This window comes from Vulpes vulpes, chromosome 7 (genome assembly GCF_048418805.1).
Source record: "Vulpes vulpes isolate BD-2025 chromosome 7, VulVul3, whole genome shotgun sequence".
Lineage (NCBI taxonomy): Eukaryota > Metazoa > Chordata > Mammalia > Carnivora > Canidae > Vulpes > Vulpes vulpes.
The window spans coordinates 100815474-100836248 of NC_132786.1; the positions used below are offsets into that span (position 1 = coordinate 100815474).

The 20775-nt window shown below is 40.1% G+C and overlaps 1 protein-coding gene across 1 annotated transcript in view; it reads left to right on the top strand.

Annotated features, from left to right (window-relative positions):
* DNAH11 (dynein axonemal heavy chain 11) overlaps positions 1-20775 on the top strand; it is a 314532-nt gene that overhangs the window by 267584 nt on the left and 26173 nt on the right. The window contains exons 67-74 of the mRNA XM_072764523.1: positions 3498-3662; positions 5394-5534; positions 9177-9347; positions 10854-10976; positions 12182-12375; positions 13554-13702; positions 14644-14771; positions 18431-18658. Of these exons, the coding sequence (XP_072620624.1) occupies positions 3498-3662; positions 5394-5534; positions 9177-9347; positions 10854-10976; positions 12182-12375; positions 13554-13702; positions 14644-14771; positions 18431-18658 (1299 nt within the window). The remainder of the gene's footprint in view (positions 1-3497; positions 3663-5393; positions 5535-9176; positions 9348-10853; positions 10977-12181; positions 12376-13553; positions 13703-14643; positions 14772-18430; positions 18659-20775) is intronic.

Here is a 20775-nt window from a genome sequence, read left to right on the forward strand (position 1 = left end):
AGTAAGAAAAAAAATTTCCTTCATTTATTCTTTCTCTAACATTCTTCCTTTCTTGATGGAGATCTGAGTTTCTGACATACATTTTTTTCTCTGTGACATAAAATCTTTAACATTTCCTATAAGACGTGTCTCCTAGTGACAGAATCCTTCAGTTTTTATGTGTCTGAAAAAGTCTTTATTTTTCCTCATTTCTGAGAAGTGATTTGGCAAGATATAGAATTCTAGGTTGATGGTTTGTTTCTTCAGTATTTTATTTATTTTATTTTTAGATTTTTTAATTCATTTATTCTTGAGAGAGAGAGAAAGAGAGAGAGAGAGAGAGGCAGAGACACAGGCAGAGGGAGAAGTAGGCTCCATGCAGGGAACCCGATGCAGGACCCAATCCCGGGACTTCAGGATCAGGCCCTGGACTGAAGGCGGCACTAAACCACTGAGCCACCCGGGCTGCCCTTTTTTTTTTTTTTTTTTTTTTTCAGATTTTTAAATTTATTTTGTTTCTTCAGTATTTTAAATATTTACTCTTTCTGGCATCATTTCTCAAAAGTTCTATGTAATTTTTTACCTCTTTTTTTTATAAGTGATGTGAGGTTTTCCTATACCTTCTTTTAAGAGTTTTTCTTTGTATTTAATTTTCTGTAGTTTGAATAAGATAGGTCTAGGTGTAGTGTTTTTGTTACTCTGCCCAGCAGCTCAAAGGGCTGCCTAGCTGCAGCCAGCTCACAAATGACAGTTTCCGCTACCTGTTTCCTGCAGCCTTGGCTCCAAATCCACCTAAGGCTCACACTAACTTTCCCTATGACTTAGAATGGCTTTGTGCTCACTTTAATTGTAGTTTGTGCCATTCTGTGAAGTAATAACTCAAACAAAGAAGAAAGTGACATTGCAGAGCCTCAGGAGAAGCTGAGGACTCTGTCTCAAGGGCCCCCTCACACACATCACGCACTTACAGAGAATGCCAGCCAAGGCAGTGCAGAGAAGGAAGCCACAGCTCGGAGGCACCAACTGTGGGCCCCAGCTGCCACGTTTATTACCACTGCTTTAACTCTGACATCGTGGACTATGATCCTGTAAAACTGCAAACAATATAGTTTGCAAAAAAATTATTTCTGGGCGTTCCACCTCTCTGCTGCTCCTTCCCCAGCACTTCATTCAATGAGTGTGCCAAGTGTGGCCTCTCGGTCCCCAGAGCCACCGCCGGCCCCAGGGACAGGCTCTGGGCGCAGTGTCTCTGAAGGCGGGTGTGCCAGGTTGGGGCAGAGCTCTGCCGAGGTCGTGTGGATGGGATGATGGCCGTGGAAATGGAGAAAAGCCAGGAGGAGAGGGGGGCAGAAGGTGAAGAGCCCAGGGAAGAGGAGGGCACAGGACCTGGAGTGACCAGGGAGCTACAGCAGGTGGAGATGCCTGGTGGGGACAGAGCCGCGGAGGCTGCGCCTGGAGAGGGTGGGGGAAGCACCCCCCCCCCCGCCCCCCCCCCGCTTGCCAGCCTAGAGGGAAGCCAGTCAGGAAGCACAGATCCGGGTCAGGACACTGATTGATCTGCTGGCATTCAGCTCTGTGGCTGAGATGAAGGCACTGGGTTTAAACAGTCTCAAGGGTGAACTGATGGCCCTGGGACTGAAATGTGGGGGCACTCTGCAGGACGGGCAGCGAGACTCTTCTCTGTCATGGAACTGGCAAGGGAACAGATTGACCCCGCTCTATTCGCCAAGCCTTTGAAGGGGAAGAAGAAATAAGTTTCATTGGAGCTTAATATGCTGTGAGCTTCTGGATCTGTGGTTTGGTGATTGTCATTAATTTGGGAAAATTCTTAGTCATCATTACCTCCAATATTTCTTCTCCTTTTTATCCTTCAGGTATTCTCATGATGTATATGTTAAGCTTTTTGTGATTTTCCTACATTTATTAGACAGTCTTTTCTTTTTTTTCCTCATTCCTTTTCTATTTCCTTTTCACTTTGAAAAGTTTCTGTTTGACTTATCTTCGAGTTGGCTGGTAATTCCCTGTGGCCAGCCTACTGATGAGCCCCTGAAAGGCAGCCTTCATTTCTGTCATAATATTTTTTTCTAGCATTTCCTTTCTTAGAGTTTCTGTCATCTCTCTACTTAAATTGTCCATATAGTCTGGCATCTTTCCCACTTTCTCCATTAGAGCCTCCTACCACATTAAGCATAGTTATTTTAATTCCCAGTCTGATCATTTCAAAATCTCTGCCTTTCCTGAATCTTGTTCTAAGGTTTGCTTTATCTCTTCAGACTGTGTTTTTCGTCTTGCAGTGTGCCTTGTACTTTTTTGTCAGAAGCCAGATATGATGTATTTTGTAACTTGAAGTGAGGTAAATAGAGCTTTGGCATTTGGTTCATGTGGCTAGGAGTTAGGCTGTGTGTCGTGTTTGCCAGAGCTATTAGTGTCATAGGCTTCACTTTTCTCTCAGATCCCTGTTTTTGTCTCCTGTGTCCTTGGACTTCCCTAGATGCTCCTTCTTAAATAAAGTCAGTATCTTGCAGCTCTCTGTTGTAATCCAGTGTTATCATACTGGAGTCTGTTGGTATGGTATGATGGTAAGGCATTGTGGGTGGGAAGTATTCTATAATCCTATGTTTAAATCTCAGGATTTTCCAATAGGCTTGAGTCACTGGAGTTTGAACTTCAGAAGAGTTTATCATTTATTTTTATCTCCCTTATGCGAGAAAGGACATCTAGGGAAGGCTGAGTTGTCCAGTCATCCTCCCCACTAAGGTCAGGTGAGGCTCTGATAATATAATTTCCCTTGATGGTGAGTGTTTGTTATGAGAACAGAAAGTTTTTGCACATTTTAAATGGTTACTTCCCTCTGGACATATTTCAAAATGGTTGCTTTATCCCCTTCCATTGCCCAAAGCAGGAGTGGATTTTTTTTCCCCTTGATCTTTACTGTGAGAATCTGTAAGTCTCCTAGAGGTAAATCCACCTAAGCCTGAAGGGTTTCCTAATGCAGATCCCACAGAGACTTTTAACCCTCAAGCTCTGCCTTCAGCAATTAGCCAATGACTATGTGAAAGTTTGCCAGCAGCTGTGATTGTCTGTATTCCCTCACCTCTCTCATTTGGGGGGGTAGCAGTTGGCCCTGTGACTTCAGTTCTTTGACGGATATTAGAAGAATTGAAGATTAGCTTTTTTCCTGTTGTGAGGATGGAAAGGATGACTTCCAACTCTTGAAATTTGAAGCAGGAATCAGAAGTTTCTTCCAATAGAGTAGATTGTTCCTGTAGGTTTCTGATGTTAAATGATTGACAGATATTCATTCTCTGGACCCTGCAGAGTAGTTCTTAACATATTCTATGACTTGTTTTAAAATAACCTTTTAAGGATGATGATGAGTATGTTTTTTTTTTTGATGAGTATGTTTTTAATTTTAAGTGTGTTTTACTCTATATAATTCCATGGAATCAGTGATTAAAGAACTGCTTACAAGCATGAATTGAACCAGCATTTCTCACACTTTTCCTGGTTTGTATTAGTTGGTTTTGACAAAGCACCAAAATGACTTTAAGATCGAGCTGAAGTATCTAGAGGACGACCTCCTTCTGCGCCTTTCTGCGGCAGAGGGGAGCTTTCTAGATGACACAGAGCTGGTGGAGAGACTAGAGAGGACAAAAGCAACCGCGGCAGAGATAGAGCTCAAGGTAAGAAGGTGCAAAGGACACCCGGTGGGTCACAGTTCTCCCTTTGAATCAAGTGTTTGGCATAAAAATGTGATCAAACTTGACAGTTTCTCTAAGAGCACTGACTTGTGGATTTCAGGTCATTTATAAACTGCCCTTCAAAATGTGTGGGGCTCCACATGAAGACAGAGGTGGTTGAACTCTTCTCAGAGGTGGTTGTCTTTCTTCAGCGGAGATCCAGTCATTCACATGAAACGCTGTCAGCCTTTTTTTTTTTTTTTTTTTCTGAATGACCAAATTGGAAGAAAATTGGAGCCCGCTGGCTTATATGGTCTAAAATCTAAAAAGGTTTAGCAGTCCAGCTCTGGCAGACTGACACCCTGCAGTCCCACCACAGGCTTCCTAGGCTGTTGTGCCTTTTAGAGAAATATGTTTAGAGCTGATGTTTTGTTTATGGGCCTTCAGTAGTAGGAGACTGAGCAAGGGATGGTCTCCTGCTGTACTCAGATGCATTATTCACTCTGGGAAACAATGACATTTCCTGAATGCCAGTAAAAATTTGTATTGAGGAGACTTCCTGCTGAATGTCCAGCATATGTCCCAATATGCCTTTCACATCGTGTACGCTTTGGACTCACACCAAGTGGCCACGAACCTTAAAATTCCATTGTTTCAAAGTGAGAGGAACCGTATTTCCTTTCTGGAATATCCTCATTACTAGTAATCTATTAATTACCCAGTTGAGGCTGTGTCACCACACATTCTATATGTTTGTCTCAATTTAAGTGAAGAAATGGAATCCCAAATTAATCTATCCTTTTAAGTAAGTGAATTCTGGTAGCTCCTAAAATGGTAAAGATTGGAGCAATTAAGTAAATTAGGTCTTAGCTTTGAAGTTAGCTTCTAATTGTCTTTTAAAATGCCTCTTCCTGTCTCCTTAGTATATTGCTATGTAGGGAATCCCCCCTCTGCTCTACATTTTATTTCCTTTTATATGCAAGTATGAAGAATCAAGTCTGTAAAAAAAAAAAAAAAAAACAATTGGAGAAAAAAAAACTAACTTAAAAAGTTATAGGACCAGCAGTAGTGCTAGATTAAAAAAAAAAAAAAGATTTTGAGCCTTGAATAAAAATGAGTATGTTGGTTGATGGGTTGTTGGTGGTGTTATTGTTGTTTTAATTATCTCTCTGAATGTACCCAGAGGCTACTACATAAAGATAAACTAAATGGAAATATATGAGCATATGGATCATCTGGTGCAAAGTCAGACAGTCATGAGAGTCTTCATATAATGCCTTTTTAGTAAGCGTGGGTATTGGATATATTATTGACCTTGGCTGTTTTTGCATACCTTGTTGACTAATAAAGTTATCGGCATTGAATTGACCCAGCAGACTTTTAAAAGCTATCCCTGGGAGGTGATAGAGCTGGGTTATTAAACCTGAAAAAGAGAGGAGGCAGGGAAGGTGACATTACTCAGAACAAATTCTGTAAAACCAAAACCAATCTAATTTCTTTAACCCATAACCACAGAGCAGCTAGAGTAATATCCATTCTCACTGAAAACTCAGTTTAGAAAAAAAGTATTTTAAGATATGAATTTAATAATTTTAGAAAAAATGAAGCATATAGATGCCATACATGTTATCTATTTTAATACAAATTTTCATTTCAGATATGTTCCTTCCATCAGTTAGGTAAGTATAAAGAATATGAAAAATAAGGTACTTACCCTGTTTGATCTTACCATAGGTGATTGAGGCTAAAGAAAATGAAAGAAAAATCAACGAGGCCCGAGAATGTTACAGACCAGTGGCAGCAAGAGCATCTCTTCTTTATTTTGTTATTAATGACCTCAGAAAAATTAACCCCATCTATCAATTCTCTTTGAAGGTAATGCTGAATAGGCTAAGAAAAATTTTAAATTTCATGAGTTCAACTCATTTCTGGAAGTTTAAAATTCATTTTTTAAGCATAAGTATATCCAGTAAGAAGTCCTGAGGATCTAGTGAGAAAGAAAAAAATTCTCATTTTCTCAGAAACTTTTATTTACAATTTCCATTAAGGCTTTGAGATCATTAAATTATGTGGCATCATAATATATTTGTTTCTGTTTTTAAACAGAGTCTTGAGTTTATAAGGGAATTCTCCTTGAGGCTCCTATACTTTGTGAAAATGTAGGTGTCTTATAAAAATATTTCTCATATTATTTTGGTAGAGCAGGAGAACGAATGAGAACAACTATTCATTAAGTCACTGTTATATCCAAGACATTTTCATACTGTGGTTCATTCTTATGCCTGCAATATCTCAACAAAATATATTATTTTATCCCTATTTAAAAAAAAAAGAGCTAACATTTTCAGATTTTAAATAAGTTGTCCAAGAATTCACATCATAATGGTAAGAGGCAGGATTTGATCTCATGGCTATGATCCCAAAGGCCATTCTCTTTACTCTGCACCCTTGTGCCCCTGGGCAGTATCCGTTCTGTCACTCATTTTTTTTTTAATTTTTTATTTATTTATGATAGTCACAGAGAGAGAGAGAGAGGCAGAGACACAGGCAGAGGAAGAAGCAGGCTCCATGCACCGGGAGCCTGATGTGGGATTCGATCCTGGGTCTCCAGGATTGCGCCCTGGGCCAAAGGCAGGCGCCAAACTGCTGTGCCACCCAGGGATCCCCTGTCACTCATTTTTTTAAACAAATAGCTGTTGAGACTAATCATCATGCCAGATGTGCTGAGTGTACAATTTTGAGGAAAAAAATAAACATGAATGGAGATACATAGGAGTGTGTCTATTTGTGTATATATAAAAGTAATAAATACAATGAGAAAATAATATAGATGAGAGAGGCTCTTTCACTCTTAGCTCAGGGAAGGCCTCTCAGAGGAAGTGACATTATAATTGATTCCTATAGAGTTGAGCTTCCTATGGAGTATTTACAGTAAACACAGATGTGAGGGACATGAAAGAGTTTGGAATTTCAGGTGCTGAATGAATCTTTGTGCCTGGAGGTATAATTAATGAGCGAGAGGGAAGATGACAAGGCAGGAATCTAGAGAGGTGGGAAAATGTAGGTCTTTGGAGACCTCAATGGCCAGGTGGGAGATTTTAGATTATAGTTTGTCTATGAAAAGAAACCATTGAAACATTTGAAGCAGATGACTGATATGATGACACAAGACTCAAAAGTGAATAGACTTGATCTGTGACTTGAAGCTAGAATAATCAGCCCTTGGAAATAGATTAGACATGGACAATAATGAAAAGAGTCAGGAATAACTAGCAGGTTTCTAGTAGTATGGAGCTAGTGTGCAGAAATTCTGAGAAGCATAGAGTAGCTGGATTTTGGAACAACCATAGTGTGTAAAGAGTAATAAAATTAAATTAATAATACCAACCCATCATTACTCAAATACCAAAACCAGACTAAGACATTACAAGAGAAGAAAACCACAGAGCAGACCCCTTCATGGACACTGTTGCCAAACTACTCAAGAAACGATTGGCAAATTGAATCCCACCATATATAAAAAGAACAATATGTTATGTCCAAGTGAAATTTATGCCAGCAATGCAAGTTGGTTAAATATTAAAAAAAAAAAAACACACACACACACACACACAAGTCTTCATATGAATAGAACAAAAGAGAAAAACCATATGATCACTTCATTGGATGCAGACAAAGAATCTGATAAATTTCAATGCCCAGTTAAAAAAGAAAAAAAGACTGAGAAAATTAAGAATAGATGGTTACTTCTTAAAGTGAAGAAGGGCATCTACAAAAATCTACATCTAATAATATACTTAATGTTGAAAAATTGAGTGCTTTCTCCTAAGATCAGGAACAATGTCTTCTCTCAACACTTCTATTCAGAACTACCCTGCAGGTTACTGCCAGTGCAATAATACAATAAAAGGGACAGACATTTAAAAAGAAAAGAAAAGGTGTCTTTTTTTTTTTTTTTTTTTTTTTACAAATGACTTAATCTTGTATGTAGAAAATCTTAAGAAATCTACCCAAAAAAGCTACTAGGACCAAGAAGTGAGTTTTTAGCAAGATTGCAGGATATAAAGTCAATATAAAAAAATTTTGTTTTTATATATCAGGTACAAACAATTGGAAATAACTCAGTACTGTTATAATAGCTTCCAAAATAATGAAACTTTTAGGGATAATTTTAACAAAACAAGATCCATGTGCGAAAAGCTACAAAACGTTGTTGAGATAGACCTTGGAGAGGTATACCATATTTATGGATTAGAACACTCAATATTATTAAGATGCTAATTCTTTGCAAATTGATTTATAGGTTCAGTTCCATCTCCATCAAATCCCTGAAGGCTTTTTAAATAGAAATCAGCAGAGTGATTCTAAAATTTGTGTAGAAATTCAAAGGATTTAAAATTAGTGAATAATTTTGAAGAACAACAAATTCAGAAAACTTACAGTACATGATTTCAGGACTAACTATAAACTTATACTACTTAGCCTAAAGAAAAATAGTCCAGAAGTAGTCCCACAAATATATGGTCAATTGATTTTTGGCAGTGATACCAAAACAATGAAGGAGGGATAGTTTTTACAACAAATAGTGCTGAAAAAAACTGGATATCCACACAGAATAAGATGAACTTTAACCATTACATCAGACTGTATACAAAATTAACTATAGATAAGCAAAGCTATAAAACTTCTAGGAAAAAAACCAGGAGAGAATTTTTTAGCTTTAGGTTAGGCAAAGATTTCTTAGGATACAATAGAAAGAAAATGATAAATTGAACCCTATCAAATTAAAAATTTATGGTCTTCAAAAGATATTAAGAAACTGAAAAGGCAAGCCACAGACTATTAAAACTTCCTTTCAATACATGTATTTAACAAAGAACTTATACCAGAATATATATAGAATTTGGACAACTCAATAGGACAACTCAGACAATGAAAGATTTGAACAGACATGTCTTGTGCTAAGTTATGTGTATTTCTCATGAGCACATTTTTTCAATGCTCAATATTCATCAAAAAATGCAAAGTGAGGCGCTTGGGTGGCTCAAGTTGGTTAAGTGTTTGCCTTTGGCTCAAGTCATGGTCCCAGGTCCTGAGATCGAGCCTCGCGTCAGGCTCCATGCTCAGCAGACAGCCTGCTTCTCCCTCTCCCTCTGCTGCTCCCCCTGCTTGTACTTTTTCTTTCTATCTCTCTGTCAATAAATCAATAAAAGCTTTAAAAATGCAAAATAAAAGCAGAATGAAGTATTACTATATATCAAAAAGAATGGCTACAATTGTACAAGACCAGCAGTAACAAGTATTAGCACAGGTACAATACTGCAGCTCTTTCATGTTGCTGATGAGAATGCAAAGTGGTAAGACTGTTTTGGAAAACAGGTGCCAGTTTCATATAAAGTTCATATAAAAGTTAAATATAAACTAACAAAGTGATTCCACATTTTTACTGTGTGTCTGGAGCTAGCTTGATATCACGCATTAGTTTCCACCCTTTACCAGTTACTTTAAATTCCCCAGGCTTTCAACATGCTGTTCCACAGAGCAATTGAGCAGGCTGACAAGGTAGAGGATGTGCAGGGGCGCATTTCAATCCTGATGGAGGACATCACCTATGCTGTCTTCCTCTATACCAACCAGGCACTGCTTGAGAGGGATAAGCTCACCTTCCTGTCCCAGATGGCTTTTCAGGTAAGGAAATTGGTCACTTGAAAGCATCCTCAGAGCCAAAATCCCATACCTCTGTCTATTAGCTGCTTTACTTCCACTGAGGGAGACATGACACCTTTCTTAGAAGCCCTTGGTGGCCTGAGGTGAGGATGAATTTACCAGAGTGAACTTGGACATGTACAACTTTTAAGTAGGTCACAAGGTTTTGGTTTGGGTGGGTATGCATTTTAAGTGACCACATCAGCTATCAGCCTGAAAACAGATCAATGAGACTTCCTCCTCACTTCTCAGGTCCTGTACAGAGCTTCCCAATTACTACCGGGAAATTCTTGAAGATCAAAATTATGAGTCCAGGTCTGGGTGGTCCTAGGGGTCTCTCTGTCCCTTTAAAGACCAATGAATACATAAAAGAGCTCCAGGTTTCACACTGCCACCTTCAGTGGGATCTATCCTTTTATTTTTTAATCTTTTTTAATATGGACTTCAGCAAAAGATTTTTTTTTACAATTTTATTTATTTATTTGAGAGAGAGGCAGAGCTGGGGGAGGGGAAGGAGATGGAGAGAGAATCTCAAGCAGACTCTCCACTGAGCAGGGAGCCTGATGAAGGGCTCCGTCTCATGGCCCTGAGATCATGCCCTGACTCAAAATCAATTTTTAATGCAGATGTCTAAAGGTTGTTTCAGTTAAGCCACTGCCTTCAGCTCAGGTCATGGTCTCAGGATCCTGGGATCAAGCCCCGCATTGGGCTCCCTGCTCAGCAGGGAGTCTGCTTCTCCCTGTCTATGTGTTCAATCTCTCTGTCTCTCAAATAAATAAATAAAATATTTTTAAATAAAAATAGTTTATTTCAGTTTACACTGTTTAATTGTATCTATAAAACAACAGTTTCCTTTTTTTCTTAATCTCACATTTAAGAAAAATCTTTCTGGGCATCTGAGTGGCTCAGTTAAGCATTGAGTTCTTGATTTCAGCTTAGCTCATGATCTCAGGGTTGTGAAATTTAGCCCCTCGTCGGGCTCCACGCCAGTTATTTAAAATTATCTCTCTCCCTCTCCCTCTGCCCCTCCCCCACCTCTCTTAAAAAAATTCTTTCACCTATCTCATAGGTTATTAGATGTAATTTCTGTATCAGGACTAAATTATAATACTAGTTCTACCTTTTGTGTAGTAATGTGATCCATTATCACCTGAGGCTTTCTCAATTTGTGTAACAAGTTTTAAAACGAGTTTGAGCTCACGGCAAAAGACTAAATATGAAGGTATATTTCAAATAATTTGCTAATAGGCATGTGTTAAAATTGTCCTCATAAACAGTCCTCATAATGATTTGATTTTTAGTCAAGCTTTTGAGATCATAGGCATTAATCAAAAACTTATTATTTCAGCTTTAGAACAATATATATTGACAGGAACTGTCAGCAGACCTGGTTCTGCCTCTTCTCATATCTATTAAATGGTGACTACCTCCTGTGTCCTAATTTTGATATGAATTAAATGACCCTTTTCAATTTTGTGTGCCTTCAAGATCTTGTTGAGAAAGAAGGAGATAGATGCTCTTGAATTGGATTTCCTGCTTCGCTTCACAGTTGAACACACCTACCTGAGTCCTGTTGACTTCCTAACTACTCAGTCATGGAGTGCTCTAAAGGTACTTTAGGGAGATGGTTTTTCAGTTTCTAAAACTTACTTCAAATATCAGTTCTTGCAAAAGTAGAAATGTTTTAAAAATACGAGTGATATATACCATTTCATTTGTAGAATTATGGTATGTAATGTGATATTCTTCATCTTTGCATTACTAAAGTATTAAGTGATTAATTTAATTGGAAATAAAGGAACTTTTGACCTACTTATGGGTGGGAAAGTTAATAAATATGTATAGGCCGCAGGGCCTTTGGCAAAGTCAAGGAATATAAATGAACATTTTTTATCAGTTTGCCTAAATCTATCTTTTTATATTATTTCTCTACTTTTTCCAAATTTTTTTGTTAATTACATAACAACAAAGTAGTTTATTCTCATTACGAAAGGTTTAAGCAGGTCAGAATGTTGTAGAGAAAAAAGTGATGGTTATTCATCAGCCCCAGATACCAATTCTTAACTCATTTTTCTGTCAGAAGATCCTACTGCTAAGAGTTTATTCCCCTAGACTTTGGAATTCCTTAAAGATGTTTGTTGTATGCTAACGTACTATTGTATTTACTCTTTTTCTAAGAAGGGAACATTTCTGCCCATTGAAAATAACCATTATTCCTTATTTTTATAGTATATTTAGGTTTATTTGTAATCGAATTTTTAATTAGGTTATTTAGAATTATAAATTCAAGTCCATTTGTTGATCAGTCAGGATCTCAGCAGAAAACAGATGGCACATTCAAAGAGATGATAAAAAACAAATGTTTAACAAAGAATGTGTTTTCATTGTATGGGAAGAAGACTAAGGGAATCAACCAGAAATGGAGATGGGAAAAGGAGTAGTTCCTGAAACTGCTGAGAAATGAAGTTATGGGTGAAAGCCAACCTATAGGATCAGTGGCATTTAGTAGAGGAATACAGCCACTGCCAAGCGACGTCACCATGAGGAAAGAGCTGAGGAAGAAATACCCCCTCTTCTCTCTCTTCCAGCCCTCCTGGCTTGTGCTGGTGCCTCCTATTGGCCAAACCCAAACAGGCCAGAGAACTGGGGAGCTCAGTTCATACAATGCTTAGTGGTCACCCTCTTAGCAGGGCAGGAAAGGGTGTGAAGACTACGCAGCTCAACTTGTTCACATGGGGTTCGATACATCCACTAGTCTTTATCTCAAACTCTCAGCTATTTCTTCCCTTCCTATCTGCTTCCCTGTTGTATGACAGGCAATAGCTCTTATGGAAGAATTTCGGGGCATAGACCGAGATGTGGAAGGATCTGCCAAACAGTGGAGGAAATGGGCAGAATCCGAGTGTCCAGAAAAAGAGAAGTTGCCGCAAGAATGGAAGAAAAAAAGTTTGATACAGAAGCTGATTATTTTGAGAGCAGTGCGCCCTGACAGAATGACTTACGCTCTCAGGTGGGGCATTTAGCATTTTTGGAAATGCGCATTGACCTGGAGGAGACTTAGTCTTAGGGGCTAGGAGTCTCCGGCGTAGGCATTGGTGGTCCATATTGATGAGCCATAATTCTGTGTGAAATTCTGAGACCGTAATCACTACTGTTGTTGAAACTCACTAAACACTAACTAGTGTGCCAGGCTGGAGTGAAACTGAGCCCATCCTTCCTGAAAACCTTCCTTCTGACATCAGGAAGGGAGATGGGGAACCACTGGAAATATTCTAGCAAGAGAGATGGGTGTCAGCAGAGTTCAGAGGCCAGGAGCACGCATTATCCCAGTGCAATTTCCACTGTCTTTATTTAGCGGTGTCATTTGGGCTCCGACAATTTTGCACGTCGAACAAAAATGAATTCCTTTCATGGAGACGCTAATAGTCCTATAACTTTACAACCAATGTAATTTAAAACAGGAACCCCTGGCTACGTCTTGGTCCCCGTGTCCTTTTTCTTTGCCCTTTCGGCTTCTAAATGGTAATATGCTGCTTAATTCACGCAAGTCGTGTTCTCACTTGAATTTGCCAGAGAGTTCTCAACTTCCTTCCTTTCGTGCTTCTCCTTCAAGAGCACTGACACACCTCAAGTCTTTTCCTCCACTTTGTCCAACTAATTTCCCCTTTGCAGATGCCTCTGTGTACCCTACTTTACAAGTTAATTCTGCTTAGTAGTACTTACTTTCTGCTAAATCTGATGCTGCTGGAAAATACTCCCTGCTTAATTGAGCTTCCCTATATTAGAAACACCCCAAAAAGCATTTGTATATTCATGAGAAGCCCAGCAGGCCGGAAAATTGCACTGTGGCAAATCTAATGAACTGTTAATAAGTAATGGGGGATCTGGCAGGAGATTTGGGGGATACAAAGCCATTCACAGGCAGCTGGTGGTACTCAGAGGGGGGTCTCAGTAGCCCCCCAAATGGAATGTAGGCTTTTGATTTTCAGAGCTGCTAAAGCAGGGAGGGATTTCACTGACATCAATGCATAAATCGAGCTACATTCATACTGTTCTGTGAAAACATCCCATGTAATGAACATAGTTGGCTTCCTTCCTGTGCTTGTGATTTATGCTGATCCAAGTTGTGGCCTTTTTCAAGGTCAAAGAGGACTGATCATGTCTTTTGCATTATCTTTTTTTTTATAGGAATTTTGTGGAGGAAAAATTGGGTGCAAAGTATGTGGGAAGGACCAGATTGGATTTAGTTAAAGCATTTGAAGAAAGCAGCCCAGCCACTCCCATCTTCTTCTTCCTGTCTCCAGGGGTGGATACCCTTAAAGACCTAGAGATTCTTGGTGAGGAGCCAGGAGGCTGGCCTTCCTGCCCTCCCTCTCTCCCAGTGCCCACCTGACCTTCCTCTCAATTCACAGCTAGTTTCTCTCCCTATTCTCTCTCTCTCTCTCTCTCTCTCTCTCTCCCTTCCTCCCCCCCCTCCCTCCCTCCCTCTCCCTCTCCCTCTCCCTCTCCCTCTCCCTCTCCCTCTCCCTCTTTCTTTTTCATTTGTTAGAGATTGAGTATATGGAAAATGTAAGGCTAATAACTCTGTAGTCTGAAGAAATGTTCGAATGGAACATTCCTCTGGTTGGCATAATGCAAGTTTCTTTTGTACTGTTTTCCACCTTTTGACTATATAAGGGCCAGAGGGCAATTTTCTCCATGCTAGTGTAATCTGGTGCCCCCTGTGACTAAATAGTGGTCATTAGAGCAAACCTATTTGATTGTGCAAGGCACTGTCGCTTTGTGCTTTGGATTACTATTCCCCACAGCCTGCACTGAGAATACCAGGTTAATAGAGCTGTGACCTGACTGTGCTCGATTCAAGCATGGCCACAAGGTGAGAGGCTCCTGCATTTACCCAATGAGCCAATTTATTCAAAAAATGATGTGATATCTACCACATGTTGCTCCTTTTTATGAAGGAAATGCTTTGCTACTCCTGCAAGAGTTAATAAAGCTCAATAACAATACTTGCCATCTATCAAAATGTCAAAAGCTTCATTACCATAAAACCAGAGGAACTTATTTCCACAGGCTTTGCTAATGCTCACAAGGAGGCAGCTGTGGAGAGCTCAAAATGCTGCTTGTTGAAACGACAGAAGTTTAGTTCGAATTCTTCAGGAAAGTCACGTAGAAGGTGACAGCAGTAGCCACAGACGGACCCAAGACACAGAATTCCAGACTCTTCTTACCTCTCCTCAATTCACTCTTCCTCTTACCCTGTTGTATCCTCCCACAGGCAAAAGACTGGGGTTTACCATTGACTCGGGAAAATTTCACAATGTGTCTTTAGGACAAGGTCAGGAGACAGTGGCAGAAAAGGCACTGGAGAAAGCTTCCAAACAAGGACACTGGGTCTTACTCCAAGTGAGTATTACATCTTCTTGGAAGACACTGGGAATGAACACAAGGGATGGACAGTACGGAGTTGTCCAGGCCAACGGGAATGATCCTTCCTCCTGCCACACGGTGATTTGCAGAGTCCTCGGGGTTCTCTCAGTATTAATGACACCTCCAAAGCTGCCAAGGGACTCTGCTGACAAGGATAGCTATCATCTTTTGAGGAACTTTCTAGCCATTGTGCTTTAAAACTAAAAATATGAGAGGGAACTCTCTCACTCTCCTGACTTAACAGATATCTGGAACACTAATAGTGCTTGAGGACAAACAGGCTTGTATAGATTGCCAGAGCCATTGTCACAATATCTCACATTTGCAAGTTGCTTTAAAGCTGACAGAGCATTTTTACATATATTATACGACTCTAACTCTGCTCCTAAATAGTTAGTTGTGTTACATTTCCTTTGTGAGTGAAGGGGACTAGAGTAGATAACCCCTTTATCCCTTGTAGGGCTAGCATTATAGGAGTCTGTGTCTCTAACCCAGTATCCTCCCAAGTGGGTCCCTTGGCTGGGGATTCTAGCAAGAACCCAGGGGCAGGTGGAGCCCAGGCCAGCTTTAGAGGGCAATCTAGGAGCCATGCTGACTCCTCCTCCAGCAAGGCATACCAGCTTTCTCATCAGGTCTAGAAATAGCCTTTTGATTTGCAGCACAGTGAACCCAAAGTTTCTCATTTATGCCAGACCCTTTACGAGGCAATTCATAGGCTATGTTATCTCTAATAATGACAGCTAAGCTGCAAGGACCACAGGGATAGGTATTGTTGTCTTGTTACACAGATCAGAACAGTGAGCCTCAGCATGATCAGAGAACCTCAAGGGCACACAGCAGCAAAGTGGCAGAGCTGGTCCTTGAGTTCAGTTCGGCTTGGCAGCAAGCAGCGTTTTTCTTTGCTAGCTCCTGTGGCCACCTCTAGTGCCTCCAGTATCCATGGTTGATGTATTTTGCATTTCTGCATAAATAGGATTGGATTTATGAAGAAGCTGCCCGGAGTCTGAGCAGAATAGAACCCTCTGGCAGAGCAATACCTGTCACTTGGGTTATACTTCAGTGAGGTAACTTGAGATCACCTGTTCCCCTCTGAGGCTCCCAAGGTCAGGCAGGTGACAGTGGAGGGTTTGTTTTCTTCAGAGACTGCAGTTCTTCCTCTGACAGTTGGGTAGATGATGAGATCTTCCTGCAAAAGAAAGTTCTTTGAGAATTTTCATGTGTTCACCGGCTCAGACTGACAAGGAAGTAGGAGAGGTATGGTCATCCTAAACACAGCATAGTATTTGAAGTAAAATGTTTGTTATTTTTCTATCTATGCAAAGTTCCCATTGGCCCCAAAAATTCAATTAGTAAGTTTCACCATGAAAAAAAAAAATCTCAAAAGACCTTATCTTGTGAAAGATCTGCTTTTGGAAATCTCTTTTAGACCTTGGGTTTGTGTCCTTAATGGTAAGCCAGTAACTTAGAATGCAACTGTTGAGCTGTTCCTCTCCACACATTGAGTAACTGGCGAGGAGAGACCACCCCGAGCTGGTGGCTATCCCAGTTTCTGGAGGTCTCTGCTATCTCTTTGCCATTTAAAAGAGAAGAAGGACTTTGAATAAAGGGAAGACCAGCATAATGGGAACTCATTATGTTGTTGGTAATGTAACGCTGAATTATATCAGCATAGGCATGTGATGTGTATGCACATGTTAGTGAGCTCTTAGCCAGACTCTCCAGTGGTCAGTTACTGTGATCAGATGGAGCCCGTGGAGGGATACTTAGCTAGTATTTTATCAGAAGCCCATACTCCAGAGAAAACTATTGCATAGGTAGCAGTAAGCTATCTTTGTCTCAGATACCTACCAGATGGTTTGTGAATTGACATAGTGGATTTTAAAAATCTATTTTCATGGGTAAAATGGGTGGTTTCCAAGGTACATGGATTGCCTAAAAATGTTGCACAGGCATTGTTGCCCTGACCTTGGACAAGTGGGCACAAGAATCCAGCCAATGTCAAAGCCAAGATCCTCAAGAATGGTTCCCAGCCCAGACTCCAGAGTGTGGCTGTGGTCAGTGGTGGCTCACCTGGAGATTTTTCTGTTCCTTGACTCCAGAGTCACTGCTTAGAATATCCTTCTACTCATTGCAAGTAAACTTCTCGAGTAAGATCTTGTAGACCATAAGTTAGGTCATATTTGAGCTTGCAAAACAGGTTTCATTGTTGTTTCTGCTTGCTTGTGCAAGTGGCACAGTTAGGTCTGAGGAGTACTATGGCTATAATCCAGTAGCAAGCTTATAGGGTGGGAAACTCAGAGCCCTTCCTTACTGTGTAAATTTGCCTGGGTTGCCATACTAAAATATCATAGATCAGATAGCTTAAGCAACAGAAATTTAATTTATTAAAGTTCTGGAGACCAGAAGTCTGATCAAGTTGTCAGTAGGGTTGGTTCCTTCCGAGGCCTCTTTCATTGGTGTGTAGTTGGTTGTCTCCTCACTGTGTCTTCACATGATCTTCCCTCTGTGTGTGTGTCCTAATCTCCTCTTTTTATAAGGATGCAAGCCATATTGGATTAAGACCCACTCTTACTTACCTCTTTAAAGACCTATTCCAAATACAATCACTTTCTGAAGTACTGAGGGTTAGGACTTTACCGTATGAATTTGGGGGGACACACTTCAGCTATGACACCTACCAATGTTCAGTATTTGCCAAAGGAAGAAAAAGGTTCATAACGAGAACAACTAAATTGGCATAGGACTGGTTACAACAAAACTGTTTCAAAGAAAGATACCTATGTTACTATTCCATTCCCTATTTGCATTTATTCTTTGTGTGTCTGTGTGTAGCTTTTATAACATTAAGTGTTTTTCTTTGTTGGGTAAAGCTACATATCCCTAGGAGTAATGTGGCAATCATTATATTTAGGATGTCTCTGGCGCCAGAGAACAGTGAGGCTAGGGCCGCTGTACTGCTTTCATAGCGCCAACAGCCATGTACTCTGTGGGTGTTTAGGATGAGAGAGTTGGAGGATTGTGAATCACAAAACTGAAAATGAAGAAGTGATGGTGGTGACATATATTTCTTTAGTGATTTTTGACAGCTCTAGGGTTTAATGAAAATAACAGGTTAGGAATCCTCAGAGCATCTTAACACAGAGTAACTTCTTTTTCAGCTAGCCATTCACCCCTCACATCCTTTGGAGTTCATATACTAATGAGTAAGCATTGAGTAGAGGAGGCTGGTATCAGAAACAATGAAGTGAGTGATGAGGTACATTTCTGGCTTTCAGTTTTTATACTTGACTAAACTAACCAGATAAGTCTCCATAATTGAGTTTGAACTGTGATAAAGAAAAATGTCAGGAACCCGACTTCTCAGAGGTGACTGGTGGGTGTTGGAAGTAGGTAAGCTGTGTTGGAAGGAGATTTGGGTTTGCATAGATGACCTGTGGTGATTTAGAGCCCTGTCTGTGTTCACTGTGCAGTTAATTGTGTTTTGGTGTTTTGCTCCCTAACATGATAATCCAGGAAAAATTAGATCCTGGTTCTCTGAGTTTTCTACACATTTGTATATGGGAAAATGTTGTGATCCCATAATTTAAGTAATATTCTTCAATTTCACCAGAATTATAAGCCATATTGTTTTTCAGAATGTCCATTTGGTAGCCAAGTGGCTAGGAACCTTGGAAAAACTCCTCGAAAAATTCAGCCAAGGAGGCCACAGAGATTACAGGGTTTTCATGAGTGCTGAATCTGCACCTACACCAAATGAACACATCATCCCTCAAGGACTTCTGGAAGATTCCATTAAAATTACTAATGAACCCCCCACAGGAATGCTGGCCAATTTGCATGCCGCCCTCTACAACTTTGATCAGGTAAGAAAGCAGAACCTGGTCTGAGGGCAAAGTCAGGGTCTTCTCACAAAACCACAGGGCCATTACCAATGTGTGCATCTCATGCAGAGGGTTGAAGTGAAATATCAGTGTGTGGCTTAATGTCTTGAAAGGATCACCCTGCCATTCCCTATCCCAGTGACTAGAAAATCTATGTTTTGCCTTAAAACTACAGCCATACACTCAGTTGGTTAAGCTTCTGACTTTTGGTTTCAGCTCAGGGGGTGATCTCAGTGTTGTGGGATAGAGCCCCCAGTCCCATTCTGTGCTCAGTGTAGAGTCTGCTTGAGATTCTCTCCCCCACCTCCATCACTCGGACTTGCATACACGCTTGCTCTCTCTCAAGTAAATAAATAAAATATTTAAAAAAAACAAAAACAAAAACAGCCACATGTTTAAGGAGAATAAATTACATCCTTTTCTGAGGAACCTGCTTATTGAAGACAAATGGAGCAGACAAGTATCTCTTAGCACGGGAAGAGAAGCAGCCACTGTTACTCCGGTTGCTGTTACTGAGGACGGCAACAACAGTAATGACATGGCAAGAGTTCCAGTATCATATTCAGTGTTTTAGATCTACTTTTGACTTTAGTAGAGTTAAGTCTTCTTTTTGCAGTATATCCATGGCGCCACCTTATTTATACTTTCATTTCCTTCCAAAATAAAACAAATAAATTGATACAAGCATAAATACTACCATTATAATTATTCTCCTTATCCAAATTATCACAACATGTATCATAATCAAGTCTTTCAAACAAGTTTCCTTTGTTGTTTCTCTGAGTTCCCAGTTCTTCTGCTTTCTTAGACACCCTTAGGAAACAGTGTGTGTGTGTTTGTTTGTTTGTTTGTTTGTTTGTTTTAGAGAGAGAGAGAGTGTGTGAGTGAGGGGCCAGGGGAGGGGCCTGGGGAGAAGGAGGGAGAATCTCAAGCAGGCTCCATGCCCAACACAGAGCCTGACCCAGGGCTCCACCTCACGATCCTGAGATCATGACCTCAGTCAAAATTAGTAGTCATGTGTTTCACCAACTGAGCCACCCAGGCACCCTAGGAAACAGTATTCTTATTAGGAGAAGTAGAATGAACCCCAAAGTGGAAATGTATATGGTTTGGTATAAATATTAAGCCTCTTGTTAGAAATATTAACATTCTCTATGAAGCATACCAACATGTTTCACTTTTTCGCTAGTGTCTCTTGGGCCAGTACCCAAGCCAACATTATGAAGGAATAATAATAATTGGCCACCTAAGAGTACAATTTTGAAGAATACAGTTAATTACCTATAAATTAAGCATATGTATAAACACACTAGACTGTGTAAACAAGGCATTCAGAAAAATCTTGTTGAGTCTATTACATAGTTGCAGGATGTTTTCTTTTGTGAACCATGGCAGGCATGTATTTTTTTAATCCCTCAGTTGATAATTTCTGACCATATGATATTCTCAAACTCTTTCCCAAAGTAAATACACAAAAGGAATTTGATATACTTTTTTTTTTTAGATTTTTAAAATTTATTTATTCATGAGAGAGAGAGAGAGAGAGAAAGGGAGAGACACAGGCAGAGGGAAAATCAGACTCCATGCCAGGAGCCCGAAGTGGGACTTGATCCCGGGTCTTCAGGATCAGGCCCTGGGTCAAGGGTGGTGCAAAATTGCTGAGCCACCCGGGCTGCCCAGAATTTGATATATTTAAGTAGGATTATCTAACCTCCTAGGACAATTGTCTGTATTTGTGAAAAAGTGAGATTTCATGAACAAATATGCTTCACCCCAATCATCCTTAAGCTTTTTATTGGTAAGGATCTTTCTGATAATCTGATAAAACTACAACACTCTCCCCAAGGAAATGCACATTTAAAAATGTGTTGTGGGGATCCCTGGGTGGCGCAGCGGTTTGGCGCCTGCCTTTGGCCCAGGGTGTGATCCTGGAGACCCAGGATCAAATCCCACATTGGGCTCCTGGTGCATGGAGCCTGCTTCTCCTTCTGCCTGTGTCTCTGCCTCTCTCTCTCTCTCTCTCTCTCTCTCTCTCTGTGACTATCATAAATAAATAAAAAAATTAAAACAAACAGACAAACAAATGTGTTGCATTTCAT